Below are 17,949 nucleotides of genomic sequence, written 5' to 3'. Positions count from 1 at the left end.
CAGCGTCAGTAGGTACGGTAGTACTTGAGGAGCCGTAATCCTTAGAGGGTTAATATTCTGTGCGTGGCACCAGACAGAGAACCTCTTCCATTTGTGTCCGAAGCATTGAAGAGTTGAGGACGCCCTGGCTTTTGCAAGAACCCCTCTGCAGTCGGCCAGTATGTCGTAACCTCCAAACTCTAGCACTGCAGGAGCAAGGCCTGCAAGTTCAGCGACTTTGGGTCGTGATGGCGCCTCCTTCCCTGGAGAGAAGATCCGTGTCCACTGGCAGCTTGATTGACGGGGACGCGGACAAGTCCAGAAGGTCCGGGAACCATATCTGCCTCGGCCACGCAGGTGCGACGAGGATCATCCTGCACCGTGACCTCTTGAGCTGGTTGATGAGCCGGATCAGCAACAGCAATGGAGGGAACCCGTATAGAAACAGGCCCTACCAGGGGAACGAGAAAGCATCGCCCATGTTCCTCGGCTGGGGAAACCTGCTGGCGAACCTCCGGCACTTGGAGTTTGTCGCCGTCGCGAACAGATCGATCTGGGGTGTGCCCCACTGTCGGAAGAGGCGGTCCACTAGATCCTGTCGTAGTTCCCACTCGTGGCATGAGCGCAGCTCTCTGCTGAGCGAGTCGGCGATGGTGTTTTTTATTCCTGCCAAATGAAAACGGCACCAGCAACATCCCTTGGGCGACGGCCCAATGCCACAGATCCTGCGCCTCCTTGGGTAGGGCTGGGGATCCGGTACCGCCCTGCTTCCTGATGTAGAACATGGTGGTGGTGTTGTCGGTGAAGATCCTCACCACCTAGCCCTTGAGGAACGGGAGAAAGGACCTGAGGGTCCAAAACACTGCACGGAGCTCCAGGACGTTGATATGGAGGGACTTCTCCGTCAGAAGCCAAAGGCCTCTCGCGTGCAGATTTTCGGTGTGCGCTCCCCACCCTTCCAGGGAGGCATCCGTGGTCACGCCCACCGTCAGATGCACGCGGGTGCCCCACCACCGGATCGCTCGTCGGAAGCTCTCGTCGAGTGTGATCCTGTCCTCGAAGCTGCCCGTCGTCTGGATCCAGCGAGCGTCCAGGAACTCCTGTAACAGGCGCATCCGAAGCCTGCACAGGCGGATGAGATAAATGCAAGAAGACATCATTCCGAGGAGGAATTTATTGGACCTCTCCCTGGCTGCGTCCGCAACCAGCATCCGCTGCACCTTGCCCAAGATGGCCCTCGTCCTTTCCTCCGACGGAGAGGCCAGAAGCGCCACTGTGTCGAGTTTGGCTCCCAGAAACAGTGCGTCTTGTGCGGGCACCAGGTGGGATTTGGCGTAGTTTATGGAGAATCCCAGGTCCGTGAGTAGTTGGACGGTCCTCGCCGTGTGGTCCGCGGCGAGCTCCCTTGTCTTTGCTCGGATGAGCCAGTCGTCGAGGTAGGGGTAGACGTGGATCCTCTCCAGGCGCAGCCGCGCCGCCACCGGTGCTAGGCACTTGGTGAACACCCTGGGTGCCGAACTCAATCCGAAGGGAAGGGCTCTGAACTGGTAGTGACGCCCTTGGACCACGAACCTGAAAAACTTTTGGTGTCCCTTTAGGATGGGGATATGGAAGTAAGCATCCTCCAAATCCAACGACGACAGGAAATCGCCCTCCTCCAGCTGACCCAGGACGTGCTGGAGGGTGACCATCCGGAACTTCTGTGCCTTGATGAATTTGTTCAGTCGTCGTAGGTCCAGGATGGGACGCCATCCTCCTGTCTTCTTCTTCTCGAGGAAGTATCTCGAGTAAACTCCGGAGCCCCGAAGCCTCTTTGGGATGAGCTCAATGGCGCCTTTCTTAAGCATCGCCTTTACCTCCAAGAGAAGTTGAGGGATGTGATGTTCCTTCCTGGCCACGGGGGGGGACGCTCAGGCACTTCTTTAGAAACTCGTGCACGTGCCCCTGGGCCAGGGCGTCCAGCACCCAACGGTCGGTGGAGATGGACTCCCACACACTGACTAAGTTCGCCAGCCGGCCTCCCACCAGGATGCTTCAGTGGGGGCCCTACCCCACGGCCGGTTCAGTCCTGCTTCGATGAGGCTTTGCCGCCTTGTCCTCCCTGGCGACGACGGCGGGGTCCGCCCGACTTGCCTCGTCCCCTGTAGGCTTCCTGTGATGACGAACGGGCCGCTTGACGGTAGGTGGAATATCCGCCGCCGGAACCTTTGGAGGCACCCTGCTTGCCTCCAGTGCTCCGAAAGGGCAGCCGTCGTTGCTGGAGAACACCAAGAGCCCGGGCCGTCTCTGTGTCCGTCTTGATGGCTTGCAGGGAATCGTCCACTGTTTTCCCAAACAGGTTGCTCCCGTCGAACGGCATGTCCAAAACTCTGGTCTGCACGTCCTGCCGGAAGTCCGTTGCCTTGAGCCATCCACGCCGTCTAAGGCACACGCCGTTGCCCAACTGGCGAAATCCAGTGTCAGCGATGTCCGTCGCTATCATAATGGCGTGGTCCGACGCCACTTCTCCTTCCTGCAAGATCTCTAGGGCCTCCGCCCTCTTGTCGTCTGGTAGGAAGTCCAGCTGGGGGGCGATCTTGTACCACAACTCCCTGTCGTAGCGGGCTACGATAGCCAAGGCGTTGGCAGCCTTAATCGTCGTCGCTGCCGATGAGATGACTCTGCGTCCCATCGTGTCCAATTTCTTTCCCTCGCCGTCCGGGGGGGGGGGGGGAGGCTGACGTAGAGGCCGAAGCCCCCCCCACTTTCTTCCTGGCCGCCGCGGAAAAAAACGAGTCCGGGGTCGGCTATGCCCGGAGGCACAAGGGGGCTGCGTCCGGGACCCGGTACTACTTCTCGTACTGATCCCTTCTCGCAGGCGTTGTGGATGGGTTCTTGAGGAGGGCGAGACCCTCATCCCAGATATCGTCCAGTAGAGGTACAGCGAGGACCGTCTTCCTCATGGTCTCGCGCCGTTGATAAAGGAAACCTTCCTTCTTCTTCTCTTCCGGGCAGAGCTGGAAAAGCTTGGATGCCCTGGCGATCATGGCATGAAATGATCCAATCTCGTCGGGCGGGGAAGCCCGGGGAGGAGATGACGACGGAAGATCCTCGTCGTAAACCTCGTCCTCTGTACCCGTTGCGGCCATGTCCGTCCCCGTATCATCCCCACGGGTCGTGGATGGGGAGGAGGGCTGAGCAGGGCGCGATGGCTGAAAAGGAGCTGGAGGATGAATCCTTCTTCTCTTAGGAGGGCGGCTCCCAGAAGGGCCTGGCTCCGGATCCCCCGTCGGGAGCGGTTCCTCCGTTGGTGGTAACGGCAATCTCGTCCTTATCTCCGAGCAAAAGGACTGTATAGCCATCAAAATGGCCTCCGAGTTGTCTTGCGGCACTGGTTGAGGGGATTCCGGCGGGCGGTCAGGAGCCTTGTTGGCGCCCTCGACGTTCTTGTCTCCTACATCGGGGTCGCTCCCGACGGGCTGGTGGTCTTCCACGCCAATGCTGTGGCTTAAGACTTCGATCAGCTCCTTTTCAGAGGTTGAGGCCGAATCCACGACGACCTCCTGCCCCCCCTTTTTCTTCTCCGTCGGAGGTTTCACAGGGGTCCTGTCGATGGGCTTGAAAGAGGACTCCCTCCGCGGTGGCAGGGAGACTCTGAGCCCGAGGTCACCTCCACTGGTGTAGCCTCCACAGGCTGAGCCAGGGCCGCCGCGACTGTCTCGATAGAGGCCTTGGCAGGGTGGATCAAGGTTTTCACCACCTTAGGTGCGCTCACCGCCTTTCTCCTTGGGGGGGGTCACCGCCTCGCTCCCCCTCCGATGGGGCCTTCGAGCTCGACCGGGGTCTCTCCAGGAGCTTCGCCGGGTGCTCGGCCTTCCTCTTACCCGAGCCAGAGCGTTGGCTCGTGGTTGATGGCGCCGGGGATGATGCGCCCTGCCTGGCGCCCGTAGAGCCCGACCGTTCGGCGCTCCCGGTGCCAGCGGACTCGCGGTGCTTGGCCTTCTGTTGGGCCCCCGTCGCCGGGGCGCCCTCAAAGGTCTTAGAAGACCGCTCGGACTTCTTCTTTTTCTCGCCTGACGGGCTCTTCCCTTCCAGCCAGTTGGCGAGACGCAGATGGCAGTCCTTCATGGTCCGCTCCGACATATTGCCGCAAAACGCACAGTCCTTCTCTACGTGCGTCTTGTCTTCATGCAGGCAGTAGAGGCAAAGGGAGTGTTCGTCCTCCTTAAAGACATTCTGAAGCTGGCATCCAGGGCAGACCCTGAACAGCTTTCCGGCGTCGAGCTTCCCTTCTCCTGGGCCATGTCCGAGATGGGCCTGAAAAACTTCTGGAGTCCTCCAAAAGCGTGGCTCGACGAAATCTTCACCCTTGAGGGGCGTAGAAAAATCCGACACGGGACCCCGTTGATCGGATAAAGTAACGGTGGAGCTTGGGGCTCTTTTGACCGAAAAGAGAGAGAATTTTCCTATGAAAAAGCGCAAAAACGCACTAAAGGTCGAGTGCAATAGCACGAAGATCCCAACACTTGAACGTGCGGTAAAAAATCTGAAGATGGCCGCCAGAGGCGGTGCTTAGGGAGATGGCAGTCATTGGCTGTGGTCAGTATGACGCAGAGATCAGTGATTGGTTACTACTACGAAAGACAGATCAGAAACAAAACTGATACTGATTTTTCTTTACCGAGGATTCCCAGCCTGACGACGGGGAATATTCATGAGCATGTGAATCCATGCCAGACCCCATGCTGGAGAAAAACGTGGTATTGTTTTAGGCTATTATATTAGCCTCGAACTTAAACCTGCTTGACCAAATACTTTTTCTTTTGGCTCCTGTCGGGTTTATTCACAATTTCTTTTTGTTAAAGTCCTTCTTGTTTTTTACTTTGCGCAGCAAACCAGGTTTGCCTTCTTTGTTCACTGTCTTTTGGCGGGCTTCTGCCAAGAAGCCCTCCTCTAGGTGCCTGGGTGTTTAGGTGGGGTGAATGTGAGGGATGGGTGTAGTACCCCCTGCACAGGGTATCCTAGGAAACCCAAGTCCCACTTTGCCATGATTGGCTGAGGTGGTTGTCCGGGCTGGACAACCCCACTGCTGCGTGACTGACAGCCAGGCTGTGTGAATGGGGGATTTTCGCATAAAAGGCAGGACTCTTGGGCTAGAAGTCAGAGTCGCCACTGGAACTGCAAGGAACCGAAGAGAAGCGAAGAAGAAGTCGGCTGCTGCAACTATGCTGTCCCGGTAAAGCCCAGCTGCAGTCCTAAGCTATCTACCCTTCAACAACTAGAGAAGATCCAGTCCGGAGTCTTCTTCCCTTGAGCCTGGTGGGGATAACCAGCTCATCTTCTTCAGCCAGAGGATCCTCTTCGTGGTCGAAATCGCTGCACCCTGCTGTAGTGGTCCGGATAGCCATCTGAAGAGCCTCTCCTGTTTTTAAGGAGCGCACCTTTTATTCACCGTCGCTGCTGCCGGCCTCAGCCCTGTGTGGTGCAGACCCCTCCAGACGTCGTCCTTCTTGCCGAAGCTCCAGGAACTGTGGGTCTGCAGGAAACCGCGAGGAACAACTGCCATGGCACCAGCTTCTTCATTGAATAAGGTACTGTGTTCTGCTTGAGGAAATAGGGTGAATCCCTTTTTCGCCTCCTATAAGGCTTGTCCTCATCTTCCCTCCTTCTTATAACGTTTGCTTCCTCCATTGACAATATCTAAGTACTCCTGGCTACGTTGAATCGTGAACTGTCCGACTGTGTGATCCTCGACAACAGGAACTCGGTTTCACTTTGACACTGGCTCCGACCTATTGACTCTTGAATTTATGTCTATAAGTGTTCTGTGATTCTGTCTGCTTTGACAAAAGTATTGCCTATGATTTTTGCCCCCAAATCTCTCTGGGTATCTCAGGTGCTAAGTGTGTTTTTGACCCAGTAACATTTCTTGCCGCGGATACACGTTTCTTTAGTTTCACAACAGTGGTCCGTTAAAACACAGGGTACTTACCTTGAAGTTATACCGTACAAAGTGAATTGGTTGGTTGTAGTATATTTTATGTGTGGTTTTGAATTAATAGAAGTGTTGTGTTTATAACAAACGGTTTAAAAATAAATGTACTTACATTTTTTACCTGAAACCTTGAGTCAGTGTTTGCTTGAGTCACAGTAATTGTGGTCCCTTTGTGTAATCTCTGCTACTGCTCATATACTCTTGAGATAAGCCTGGCTGCTCCGCTACTGCTACCATTTTAACATAGTAGTACAGGCTTGTACCAAAACTTGTATTGCCACATGTATTCTTAATTGTGTGTAGTGGTCCCTAAGGGCACTGCACAGGATTCTGCCTAACAACGCAGTAGCGTCGACATCCTTGGATGCACGTGGATAATCCAGCTTCTATTGTATTTCATGGATGTCGAAAGATTTAGCGGGCCAACATTGTCGGTACCTTTTTCTGTCAACGACTTGGAATCCCGACGATGGCACCTTTTCTTTTTTCGGGACTAGGAACAGTGGCGCCTCGAGTGGGACCGTTTCTTCTTCTGCCGGTGTTTCTCGGGGGTATGCCCCTCAGTTTCGGATTCCAAAGACCGAACACTCGACCACGCCAGAGATTTTGAGGGCGGTTGACCCAGAGCGAGTTTAGCAGCTCGATCACAAAGGGATTTAGGTTGTATTTTGGTGCAGGACGGACACCAGTTAGTCCCACGGCCCATGCTGAGGCCCCAGAAACATAACTTGTCTGGGCCGGTGAGGGACATCTTCGTACTACAAACCCAACACTGTTTGAAACCCGACACCCGAGCGACATCTCGCGTCGAGGATTTAGGAAAAAATATGTTTTCCAGCGAAAACCTCATTAGAGTCGAAGTTCTGTGTTCCCAAGCAGCATGTTAGCGTGCGGAAAAAAGGAACGGAGGTCAGGGTTGTTAGGGAGAATTCTCTGTTGAGGCTGAATTTCCTAACCTAGTGAGTCCCCCAGCAGCTTTGCTGGATTTCTGGAGTTTGTTTTTTTCTCCTGCCAAGAGTGAGTCCCTTTTCCTCACACTCTTGGACATGATTTGAGGGGTTCCTTTGACTGTTAATGTGTTTTATGGGCTATGGGGTCTTTTACTCCATAGGGTCTCATGTGTTTTACTATGTGCGTTACACAGCACCCTCAGTGCAGTGACACAGGGGTGTCATAGTGACACCCCACCATAGACTCCATACCCTGGGACTGACTACTGTCTCCCAGGGGATGTAAAGTCACCATTGGCTTTACTAGTCCCAAATTATGAACAGAAACCAGTGCAAACCATCTTATTGTGGACGTACTGGCTGGGGCAATTCGATTTCCCCGGGGTCTGTTATTTGAGGGGGCATGTCTCCGTCCCCCCTGATCGAGTTTTGGCTGGTGGCAGTGGATACTACTTTTTATATTCGACCGCAAATATATCTCTATGGGATTTTCCCATTGTTCGAGGCTACCAACTTTAATTATTTAATTCTCATGTTTGATTGACAGCTAGGCTGAGTGAATGGGGGTGTGCTGCATAAAAGCAGGGCTTTTGGGACTGGAATTTTAGAAGTCGCCCCAGGACCTGAAAATCCGACGAGGGAGAAGCTGAGCCGACCTGCTACGACGACACCACCGGTGGAGCCCTGCGGAACCGACTCACCACTTCCCAACGACAGAGTAGATCTCCCGGCTGGAGAGTCTTCTTCCCCTGACTGGTGGGCACAACCAGTTTACCTTCTTTTTCTCGCATCCCAGGACGTCTTGTGGTCGAATTGCCCGTGCCAAGCACCCCGGCAACCGGATAGCCACTTACCACTGGACCGCAAATAAAAGGACCGCTCCTTTTAACTGAGAACTCCGCGGCTGGTTTCTTCCCTGGCAGTGCAACGGACTCCTGTCTTCCTCCCCGACGAGATCCTCTCTTCCCCCGGACGAAGTACCGACTTGCATCCGCTGCCAGGAACAACTGCCCCCGCTGGACTATTCTCACCACTTTAAGGTACTGTGTCCGCCAGGCCTCCCTTTCTAAAGATTGCTACAAGGTAATAATAATCCCTTAACCTTCTGGACTGGGCTGGCCGCCTTGACCATCTAACTGGTCCCTTTCTTTTGGTCCAACTCTTTCTGAACTGACTGCGATACTTTTGGGCACTTTGAACCGTGTGACCTTGGACACATTTCGACCGGAGCCTCTTAAAGTGGGTCCGGCCTTGTTAACTTTGACTTTACGGTTTTAACCTGCCTTCGTCTCCTACTGTGTTCTTCCGAAAGTGTTGGGGATCTGTTTCTATCTTTGCTCTGCCTTTCTCTCCCTTTTAAACCGATTGATTAGAGTGCCATTTTCGTTAAGCGCTCACCGCTGTCTGAAAAAAAGTGTTGCTTTACTTAAGACTTGTCTAACTAATCGTGGAAGGGAGTGTATATCTTTTAGTGACCATGTTTTTTATCTGCTTGATATTAGTGCCAGTGTGTTTTATTAGATGTGGTTTTAAATAAATAATTATATCTCTTTTACACCAAGCTCTGGTCAGTGTTTGCTTTTTCTACTGTGTTCTTTTGACCTATTGTGAATACTCTGTATACTGCCTAACTCTTCTTGAGGGAAGTCTGACTGCTCAGCCACAGCTACCAAGTGAATCTGTGTGGTACAGACTGCTACCAAGTGGGTTTACTGCCAAACACCTGTAGTCTTAAATCTTTTGCAGTGGTCCCAGAGGGAACTGCACAGGTTTCTGCCTCACAAGGTTCTAGTGACATGGTACTTATGCGATGCTTGATGTCATGTCCGGAGCCAGCGACCAGAGGCCAAGCAAGATGGATCGATGGCCGGGTCAAGGTCCACTAGGCCCCCTGTCAAAAATGTTCCAAAGCTGCGAAGTTGGAAGGAATATCTATCAGATGAGGAATCTGTGGGAGAAAAGCAATCCATTGAAGTACATGTATTTTAGCCTTCTAAAATGGGCTTCTATTTGCACAACGCTAAGAAACTAGAAGAAACAAACCACGCACTATATAAAGCTAGACGTTAGACTACGCATGCGTCAGTTCGGAATGCGGAACAGAGTCATCACGAAAGATTGAATGAAAGGAAAATAACAGCCAAGGTAAGATCCTCTCATCACATATTTCATTGTAAGCACCCTATTTAATAAATGAATACGACACGCAGAGACAACGGTAGCCGAGACTGTCACTGCATTAAATTTTCATGTTTTCGTATGACTCGAATCCACAAGAGATCCAGCGATGTTTGCTATGTGTAAGCACATGAACCAAGAGTTAAGCAATGAATAAGGCTAACAGGAACTACACCCTGACCTGCTGGATACTTCATTACACACTGAACACTGATGACAGATAGTCCGACTACCAGATGGTGTTCTAGCTAGAAGACAAAAAGTAAGCACTTGTTTACCTTGACTACCCATAATGACAATTTTATCATCTAAAATGTATAGATGCCTTTCATAATCTAGTAAAACTGATCTGGCACCTTCAATTGATCTAAATCAGCTACTCTGACTTAATTGCAGAGATTTGTTGCCTGTACTTTCCTGTCTCTTTGAACTGCAACACTTTAGAAGACCATCCTGGCCTTGATAAGCAACGTACACAAGCTACTTGATAATACCATTTCAAGTAAGCATTTGCTATATCACTGATATACTGTCCATCAGTGGTAAGGACAGTATTAGATACTGACCCTGTGTCACACTTAAGAGAGAGAAAAGAGAAATTAATTTTTCCCGCCCAATTCGTGTCTTAACTAATCAAATAGGTAAGTGTGAGAACCAAACAAGGCAATATATTCAGTGAAGATTATTTACCTTTTACAATGAGACAAATTTATATATTCTCAAAATTACAATGGACAATCAATTAAAAGAGGTTCATTTGTATTTCTGGCTACAGGTAACCATAGAATTGAAAAGGAGCAAACAACATTATTTGGTCAAGCCCCTCCACCATGCAAACAGAATAACAATCACAGAATATTCCCCTGAAGAATGTCCTGAATCAAATGAGAACGATATAACAGGAAAGAAACACATTGGAATAATATTAGTCTGTATTGTTCACGCTAAGTGTTTTTAACAGTTTATGATTGAATAAGTCAATTGTATACCACATTGTCTTTTATGTAATAGAATTTGTATTGTGAACGAAGCACTTTCTTTGAATACTTCTGTTTACATGCATGGTTTTATAAGATTTTCGACAAGGTTAGTTTCATTTTATAACATATAGATTTAATATTTAGAAATTAATAATTTTGTCTACCATGTGTTCATCATTTCTTTATTCAAATTACTTTGAACACTGTCTATGCATTTGAATCTTAATACATGTTCTAATTGAATTGTAATCAATAACAATGAGCAAATTGAATTTTTCTCTCCTTTAAATTTAGATTGTATGGTCCCTTGTATACAAGATCTAACAGACTCGGTCTCTATTAACTATTTTGTTTGCGAGCTGTCCCATGGATATGAGGATGTCATACTCCTCTTTAGCACTCTTCAGTGCATCCTCGACCGCTTTCCCAAATAATGCGTTAGGCTCAATTTACATATTTAAAAGGGTAAGGAACAGAAAGAGAGTCAAAAGCTACCCCGGGTCAACCGTATATAGTAGGTAGGTCTAGTTATTGAGGGTCACATGTAGTTGTAGAAAAACAAATTCAATTTTATTTTACAAAAGAAAACACAAGAAAAACAACTTCGGAAATATCGCATATGAGCTTCATTTAGCTTATAATGGACGGCGAAACAAGTAAAAAGTAAAAAACTGTTGTTAACATCACAGTTGAGTTAAGTGAGGGTTAGTAGCATAAGTGTATCGTATTTGTTCCAAATGCTACTGTCAGACTCAATAGTATGATATTACAGTCGACACATTTATTATGCAGGTGTTTCTGGTTCAGGGGAGAGTTAACCTTCACTGGGTAGAAGATGAGCACAGTTGAAGGGTCTGAACTGTCATCAGGACGTTGTTTGGGACTGGTGCGTGCCTAGTTTGTTTGCGGTTGAGCATGTACTGGTTGTCAGGAGAGGCACCCCATGTGGTGAGGGCGTCTGTAGTAGGAAATCTTATTTGGCAGGTATGTGGTGCAGCGTAGGTGCTGGAACGATTTTACACGTGCAGGATATACTGGTTGACCTGGGGTAGCTTTTGACTCTCTTTCTGTTCCTTATGCTAAAACCGCCTACCTGAGTCAAGCCCCCCTTTAACAAAAAAGAAAGCCCCCCCCACCCACTCTTTCTACGTATATATTTAAAAGGGTGGCTTGGGTTTCCAGCTTGAAACTTGATTGACATGGCCATTAATGGCGTTTAATGAGGGGACCCTCAGCTATTATACGGCCTGCATTGTCTGCTGCGTCCAGATTATTCTTCAGGATGCAGCTTGCCACTCCTTTACCTCCAGCTACTGTTTTTCAAAACTGGAGCAGAGTCTATTTGTTGTGAGATCTTGTCCCATTTGGGGCAATTATAACTCGCCAGGAGCGTAGTGTTGTTGGCTATCCTCACTTGGTAAGCAGCCGAGGAAGTTACTTTCCAACCCAGTGTGTAAATGTGTTTGCTCTCCTTGTCAGGAGGGGCTTCGGCAGAGGCTAAAGGTATGCCCGCCCTTTTCCTTGTGGTGGTCACCACAAGAGAGTCAGGCTTCAGCTGCCTCGTGATGTACAGTGGGTCGGACGGGGCTGGTCTAAACCTCTTTTCAATGCAAGGGTTGACTTCCCTTGTCATGTTGGGGGTAAGGAAGGAAGGCTGAATTCGCATTTGGATAGATTGGAGCAGTGGAATGAACTGTGCTGGAGATCTCTTATCCCTGAGGATGTCTGCTACAAAGTCCTTGTCAACTTGTGCCTCCTGGGTATCGATTTTAAAATGTTCTGCAGCTTTTAAAAGAATATTATACTGCAGCTGGTTATCCACAGCGGAATCGGCCACAGGTTGGTCAATATGGTCTGGAGATTGAATTATGCATACATCATTATAATATTGGTCTGTATCCTCTATGTCCCCTTGGTCTGTTATTGAGCAAGGGTCCTGTGAACCTGAAGTGTCAAAATAGTAGAGGTTGTCAGATATGTGTTGAGAGGTAGAGGTACTAGGCTGTGCCGTATCTAGGTGGGTCTTTTGGCGTAAGGCTGCTTATTAGCTGTATCGCCTTGAGGGGGCACCTGGAGGTTGGTAAATTGATCAGGGTGTTGATCAAAAAAGTAAACAAATCTAGACATTCTCCTCATTACTCTATCACATTGTTCTGGGGTCCATTGAGTGGAGCTTGGTAAAACTGTGTGAACAGGCGTAGGGAAAGGCTCTGGTGTAGTGGGATGTTTGTGGTACATTGCCCCTCAGAGGGTGTCATTAGGTGCATGGTACATTGCCCCTGAGAGGGTGTAACTAGGGGCAGAGTGTTCCTTATCCATTGTAACCAGTGTTTTGAGGATAGGGGCGTCAACGATTTGGCAGTTTGAATCAGTGTGTGTCTGGGATCGACTGTTGGCCATAGGGGCGGGGGGTTTAGTGTGGTGGGCAGTGTGGGTGCTTGAGCCAGTGGGTATCGTCTCCATAGCAGAACCGCCGGCCTGCCTGTTGGAGTCGGGGGCTGACACGTAGAAACCGTCTGGTCTCTATCGCCCTCGGCGTCACTTAGGACGCTGATGCTGCCATCGCCGGAGGCTCCCTCAACGTCCAAGGCGGCCTCCGCCTGCATGGCGGGCCCAGCGTTTAGTCTCCTGGTCCGTTAGTGTTTTGGGCCGAAACAGTTTGCAGGACTTGCACTATTTTTCGGAATGGTCCCTAGGAAGGCAGAGATTACACACCCTGTGCAAATCCTTCCAGGATAAAATTCCTGTCACAGGAAGGATACAATTCAAACAGTGTTTTCCATAGTATGGAAAGATTACAGCTCAGCGATGTAAAAGAAAGAATAGGGAAAGAGGCATTCTCTAAATGAGATGCATTATGATCTGCCTAATGTGCAGGGCTGAGGCCTGTTGGGGCCTACGTAGGCCGCAGACAAAGTTCGTTGAGACGGGTGAGTCGTTGTAGTCGATGAATGGTCTTGTCCTCGAAAGCCGTCACCTGAGATCTTGCGTTGTACGGCCATCGAAAGGATAGAAAGTCTAAATTTAAACTTCGTATAAGTAAAGGCGTTAGCCAGAAGAAGAAACTTTGCAACTTGCATCCGACTATGATGACAGAAAAAAACTGAGGGACCTCGACGTGCGAAGGACCATGGGTACAGGACATTTCACACTAGGCATAGTATTACAGGCACGTCCTGTCAAGGTCCCTTTTTTCAAGTTCCGAAAACAAGAAATGTAATACTGCGTGGCTACTACTAGTTGTCAGCCTATGCATAGCATGTGATCTAAGCAGATCCACAAGCCTCAGAAATGTGTGTATATACACAAACACACACACACGTCGGATGCTATAAAAATACCAGCTACCATGGGTATTAAAACATTATTCTCAAGTTCAATACATGGTGAGGAAAACCTTACAAGCGAATACCACCTTTGCACATTGAACAACCTCTGTTGTGGAGGGCTGTACGTGGAATGACATAACAAGTATGAGACTTAAGACTTATGACTGTTACTCATGGGTTCAACTGAAGCTAATATGGGCATACATGCTTACACACATCTTTGTTCTGGAATCAATATATCACTCACTAAATTTAAGCAAAGAAAACATTAAAGGGTCTGTATAATTATTTACTTTAATCCACTTACTCAAATGACTGTGTAAACTTATTAGAGAAGGAAGTATATTTCTGAAGTGATTGTATTATTAGGTATGCAGGAATATCGGATACTATGTATCACTATGTTGGTGTAGCTGTTCCCCACTGGAGTGTCAAAAGAATCAACATAATGTGGTGTCAGTGCAATGGTGACCATTCCTTTTCATGAACCAATGCTTACCTCACTCTTCTCCTTTGCTCTCTGCAGGATACGCTCTTCGATGGTGCCTTTACATATCAGACGGTACACTGTGACCTGCTTTGTTTGACCTAGCCGGTGGGCTCGGTCCATAGCCTGCTGGTCTACTGTTGGATTCCAGTCACTGTCATAGAATATCACCTGAATGCAGAGATTATAAGAGTTACTCAATGCATGGGACCCAGCCACAATAGAGTACCATAAACACTACCTAATCATGAGGCAATTGAAAGGAAACATCAAGGCTTGTGTTGGAATATCAGATCTTCCCAAGAAACACTTGCTAATTATTTACATTTTTCAGGACTCAAATTTATAATTGACAGCAAAAGTCTGGATTTCATAACATGCCATTCTAGAGAAATATGTGACTGAAGGCAAAATGAATTGCAACTTTTTCTAGTCAATGATAATTTTCCTTGTAATGATTCGAGGATTGGAATTTTTCACAAGTAATGCTGGCATATTTTCTTTCCTGAAACTCGATCAGAATATAATTTTCATTCAAATGTGTTCCGCAGGAATAGCAAATGGTCCTCCTATTCATTCAACATAATTCACTGTGAGATAAGGGTTGGTGCACAATTCTTGTGTCACTATTTCACCAAGGGTTTTTTTCATCCGTTTTAAACATGCTGTAATGTTCAAATGATCTGTTGTCATATTCTAAATTTCTTAAGTTTTGACATGTTAAAAATTAAAAAGAATCAAACTCAAACAATATTAATGATTTGGAAACAAGTGACTTGGGTAATCCCTTAGCACTTGAATACGACCCAAATAAATGTGGAGTTATTTTGGATATGCAGATTCAAATTGTATTTATTGAATAAAGGCATATTTAGGCATTACACTTATTGCAAATGGTCATACTGAATTTTTGTGTTACCTTTGGACATGACGGGCAGACTCTGGTTCCCAGCTCTCATCACCTGCCCAGTGATGCTCCCCTCCAAACCTTTTCATATCTCTTACAATCTTCAGGGAGGCAGCACAGATATAGATGGTTTAGTACCTTTTGCACAAGGAATGCTTGCCGCTGAGGTCCTGGACTTTGGTCAGGCCTCCGATAGGAACAAAGTACATCCAGGACGTCACCTGAAACGTCGCACTTATACTTCAGCATCTCAGCAGCTAAACCTGAAGAGTCAGGCTGCTGTGCATACTTGAGAGGGAGATGTGATGAATCCCACGGTCCATCATGGATTCCCAGACAGTGACTTCCTCCCATGTGACCAAGCTACGGCAGCCGCTACCTTAACTTGTTCCTGAGGCTGGTTTTATGAGGGTGGATTACATGGTAGGAGACAACTACCAGGAAGAGATGTCAGAACTTCATTGGAGGAATCACAGTGTTCCCCCTCTTCCCCCTGAGGAAGACCCTATGATACCATTTTACCAGAGTTCTTGACGTCCTACTGTCATTCTAGTCAGGCTCCTACATTTCAATCAAACACCCATAACTCACACAACACATTTTGTTCTTGGTATGGCTTTTTTTTTTTTTACTCTGTGAGAGAAATCACCTAAGTGGTTGCCATGTTTAAATGCCCCACTCATTGCAGGTTTGAAAAAACAACCACCTCTGGGTCAGCTGTGCGATATAAATAAATAAAACAAACAAACAAACAAACTAGTCTGAATGTTGTATTTCGAGCTCCTGTCACTTTGCACAAACACCCTTGTCTTCCTCCTCGTCATCTCAGTACTTAAGTGGTGTCCATAACTTTTTTGGGGCTTTTAACTCTTGAGTGATTTTTCTTCAACCCGGGCTGTGAGGGAAATCTGGCAGGTGACCACAGTGCCCTGCTAGATACCGGAGAAGCACCCACAAACTGCAAACTGGAAAGCAGAATTATACACCATAAAGCAGAAGCGCGAGCAACGTCAGAGATGCTGTAAAAAACAGAGAGTCCACCCAAAGCAGCTGGAGACAAGAGGGCGTTCCGACAACCGTGCCAACAAGTGACTGAATGGTACAAGAGTACTAATGCAGAAAAAATACAAAGGCAAAGTTTGTTTGAATGAAGTCAAGGCAAAGAACACCCAATAAGAAGAATGTTTGATGCAGAAAAATAAACAAAGAAAGTTTGTTTGAAGGCAAGCAAGGCAAATTATAAAAGGCGAGATTCAATAAGAACATTTGAATGCAGACAAGACAAAGTATAAAGGAAAACCCAAATCAAATACAGATGCATGAGATGCCAATGTGGGGAAGAAGATTGAGCAGGTATATTTGAGTACAATATTATCACAGATGCATATACCAAGCACCACATGGTATATGCTATTGTGGTATATCTAGGAACTGTGAAACACATAAGAGGCCTGGCAGGCGGGTATACAAGGCAGCTGAAGTTATACAAAGATTCCTGGCAGGAGAGAACACCAGGTGATCTGAGAATCCTAAAGAGAAGTCCTGGCAGGAGAGTACACCAGGAAGCTGAAAACTATACAACGATTCCTGACAGGGGAGTATGCCAGGTAATTTGAAGGAATAAAAACTTTTACAGAAACACTTTCTATTTCTGCGCAGAAGATCAAAAACCAATAGGGGTTCCCCTTTAAGCTACTACTTGATTTTAAGGAACTGTGAAACACATAAGAGGCCTGGCAGGTGGGTATACAAGGCAGCTGAAGTTATTACAGAGCTTTTTGCTTGACAGAACTTTTTGTTGAACAAGAACTTTGTGTGTTCATTAAAGACACCAAGGAACTGTTAGCGAAAGAGACGTTTTGTCATCCTGTTTAAGAATCCAGGGGAAAGGGATCCTAAGGACTTTCCCTTAGCAACCATTTTAGCTGAAGTCATTCTAACACTTTTGGCTTTAAACACTTTTTCTAACATCAAATTAAAGACATTTCCTTGCACTGTTTGTATTATTATATTTTTAAAAAAAAATAAGTGTGAGGGTCAGGATAGGTTGTTTTGGACACAAGACGGGGACGGGGACATCAAGACGCTATTGGGTATCCAAGAAAGGGAGAAGGAGATGAATCCCAGGGAAACGCAGGCTGAGGTCCACCCACCCACACCTGGAATCCAGACACCAGCATCTTTCACAAAAGAAGACCTGGTAGAGATGCTCTCCCTGTTGAAGCAAGATCTCACTAAAGAGATCAAGGGCACTACGGAAACAATGCGGAGAACAGTGGCAGACCTGAATTCCCACATGATCGGGCTGGAAACGAGGGTAAATGAAGTAGAGGACCCACTGTGCGAACAGGCTCACAACCAGGCAGAAATCACCAATAGAGTTCTCTGCATAGAGGAACAACTGGAATTGATGTGGGCTAAGTAAGAAGACCTTGAGAATCGCTCTCAGCAAAATATCAGGTTCTGTGGAATACCGAGGGATGTCCGGGACAAGGATCTGGGGGCTACATGAAGGAGTTGTTCCAGACACTCCTAGAACTCCCAGAATCCACAGCCATGGAAATACACAGAATGCACAGGGACTATACTGCGCAACAACAGCGCCGCAACCTACTACCGGACGTCCTCGTTCGTGTCCACTTCTTCCAGCAAAATGAACAGATCATGGCAGCGGCTCGGAAGAAAGAGCTCGTACAGTTCTGAGGGAAGCAAATCGCGTTATTCCAGGACTTGGCACTGTTAAAACGGATTTCTGAACTCTGTCCTGGAGGCGCAGAGGTTCAGAAGGCCAGCCTAGTTTCTTGGAACAGGGTAACCTCTGGACAAGCCAGACCAATCAAGGTAGCGATCGCGGCTGTCAAGACTAGGTCTCAAGAGGGGTGAGGGTGACTGAAAGCCTGCAATGAGCACACAAAGCAAGGACACTTACAAATTACTCCAAGCAGGTGTTAGACGCACGAAATGTGTAGACCACCTAGATGGGGAGGAAAACAGGCAGTGCGAATAATAATTAGACCCAGTCCGCTTTCAGAGGCACCCAACTAAAAGGAAGACCAAGCCCTACGAAGAGTGGAGCCTTGTGCTCAAAAGTACCTGCACACGCTGGTGCCAACGGGCAAAAAGGGGGGTCTCTTCGAGGGAATCAGGCAGTTTAGTTCGGTGAAC

At 48.0% G+C, this 17,949-nt stretch overlaps 1 protein-coding gene across 1 annotated transcript in view; it reads right to left on the bottom strand.

Annotated features, from left to right (window-relative positions):
* INO80 (INO80 complex ATPase subunit) overlaps positions 1 to 17,949 on the bottom strand; it is a 1,945,052-nt gene that overhangs the window by 340,441 nt on the left and 1,586,662 nt on the right. Inside the window, exon 30 of the mRNA XM_069637507.1 lies at positions 13,890 to 14,048. Within this exon, the coding sequence (XP_069493608.1) occupies positions 13,890 to 14,048 (159 nt within the window). The remainder of the gene's footprint in view (positions 1 to 13,889; positions 14,049 to 17,949) is intronic.

Source organism: Ambystoma mexicanum, chromosome 14 (assembly GCF_040938575.1).
Source record: "Ambystoma mexicanum isolate Mex_15411 chromosome 14, UKY_AmexF1_1, whole genome shotgun sequence".
Classification (NCBI taxonomy): Eukaryota; Metazoa; Chordata; class Amphibia; order Caudata; family Ambystomatidae; genus Ambystoma; species Ambystoma mexicanum.
Note: the sequence above shows the minus strand (reverse complement) of the source record. Positions and strands in the feature narration are given on the sequence as shown.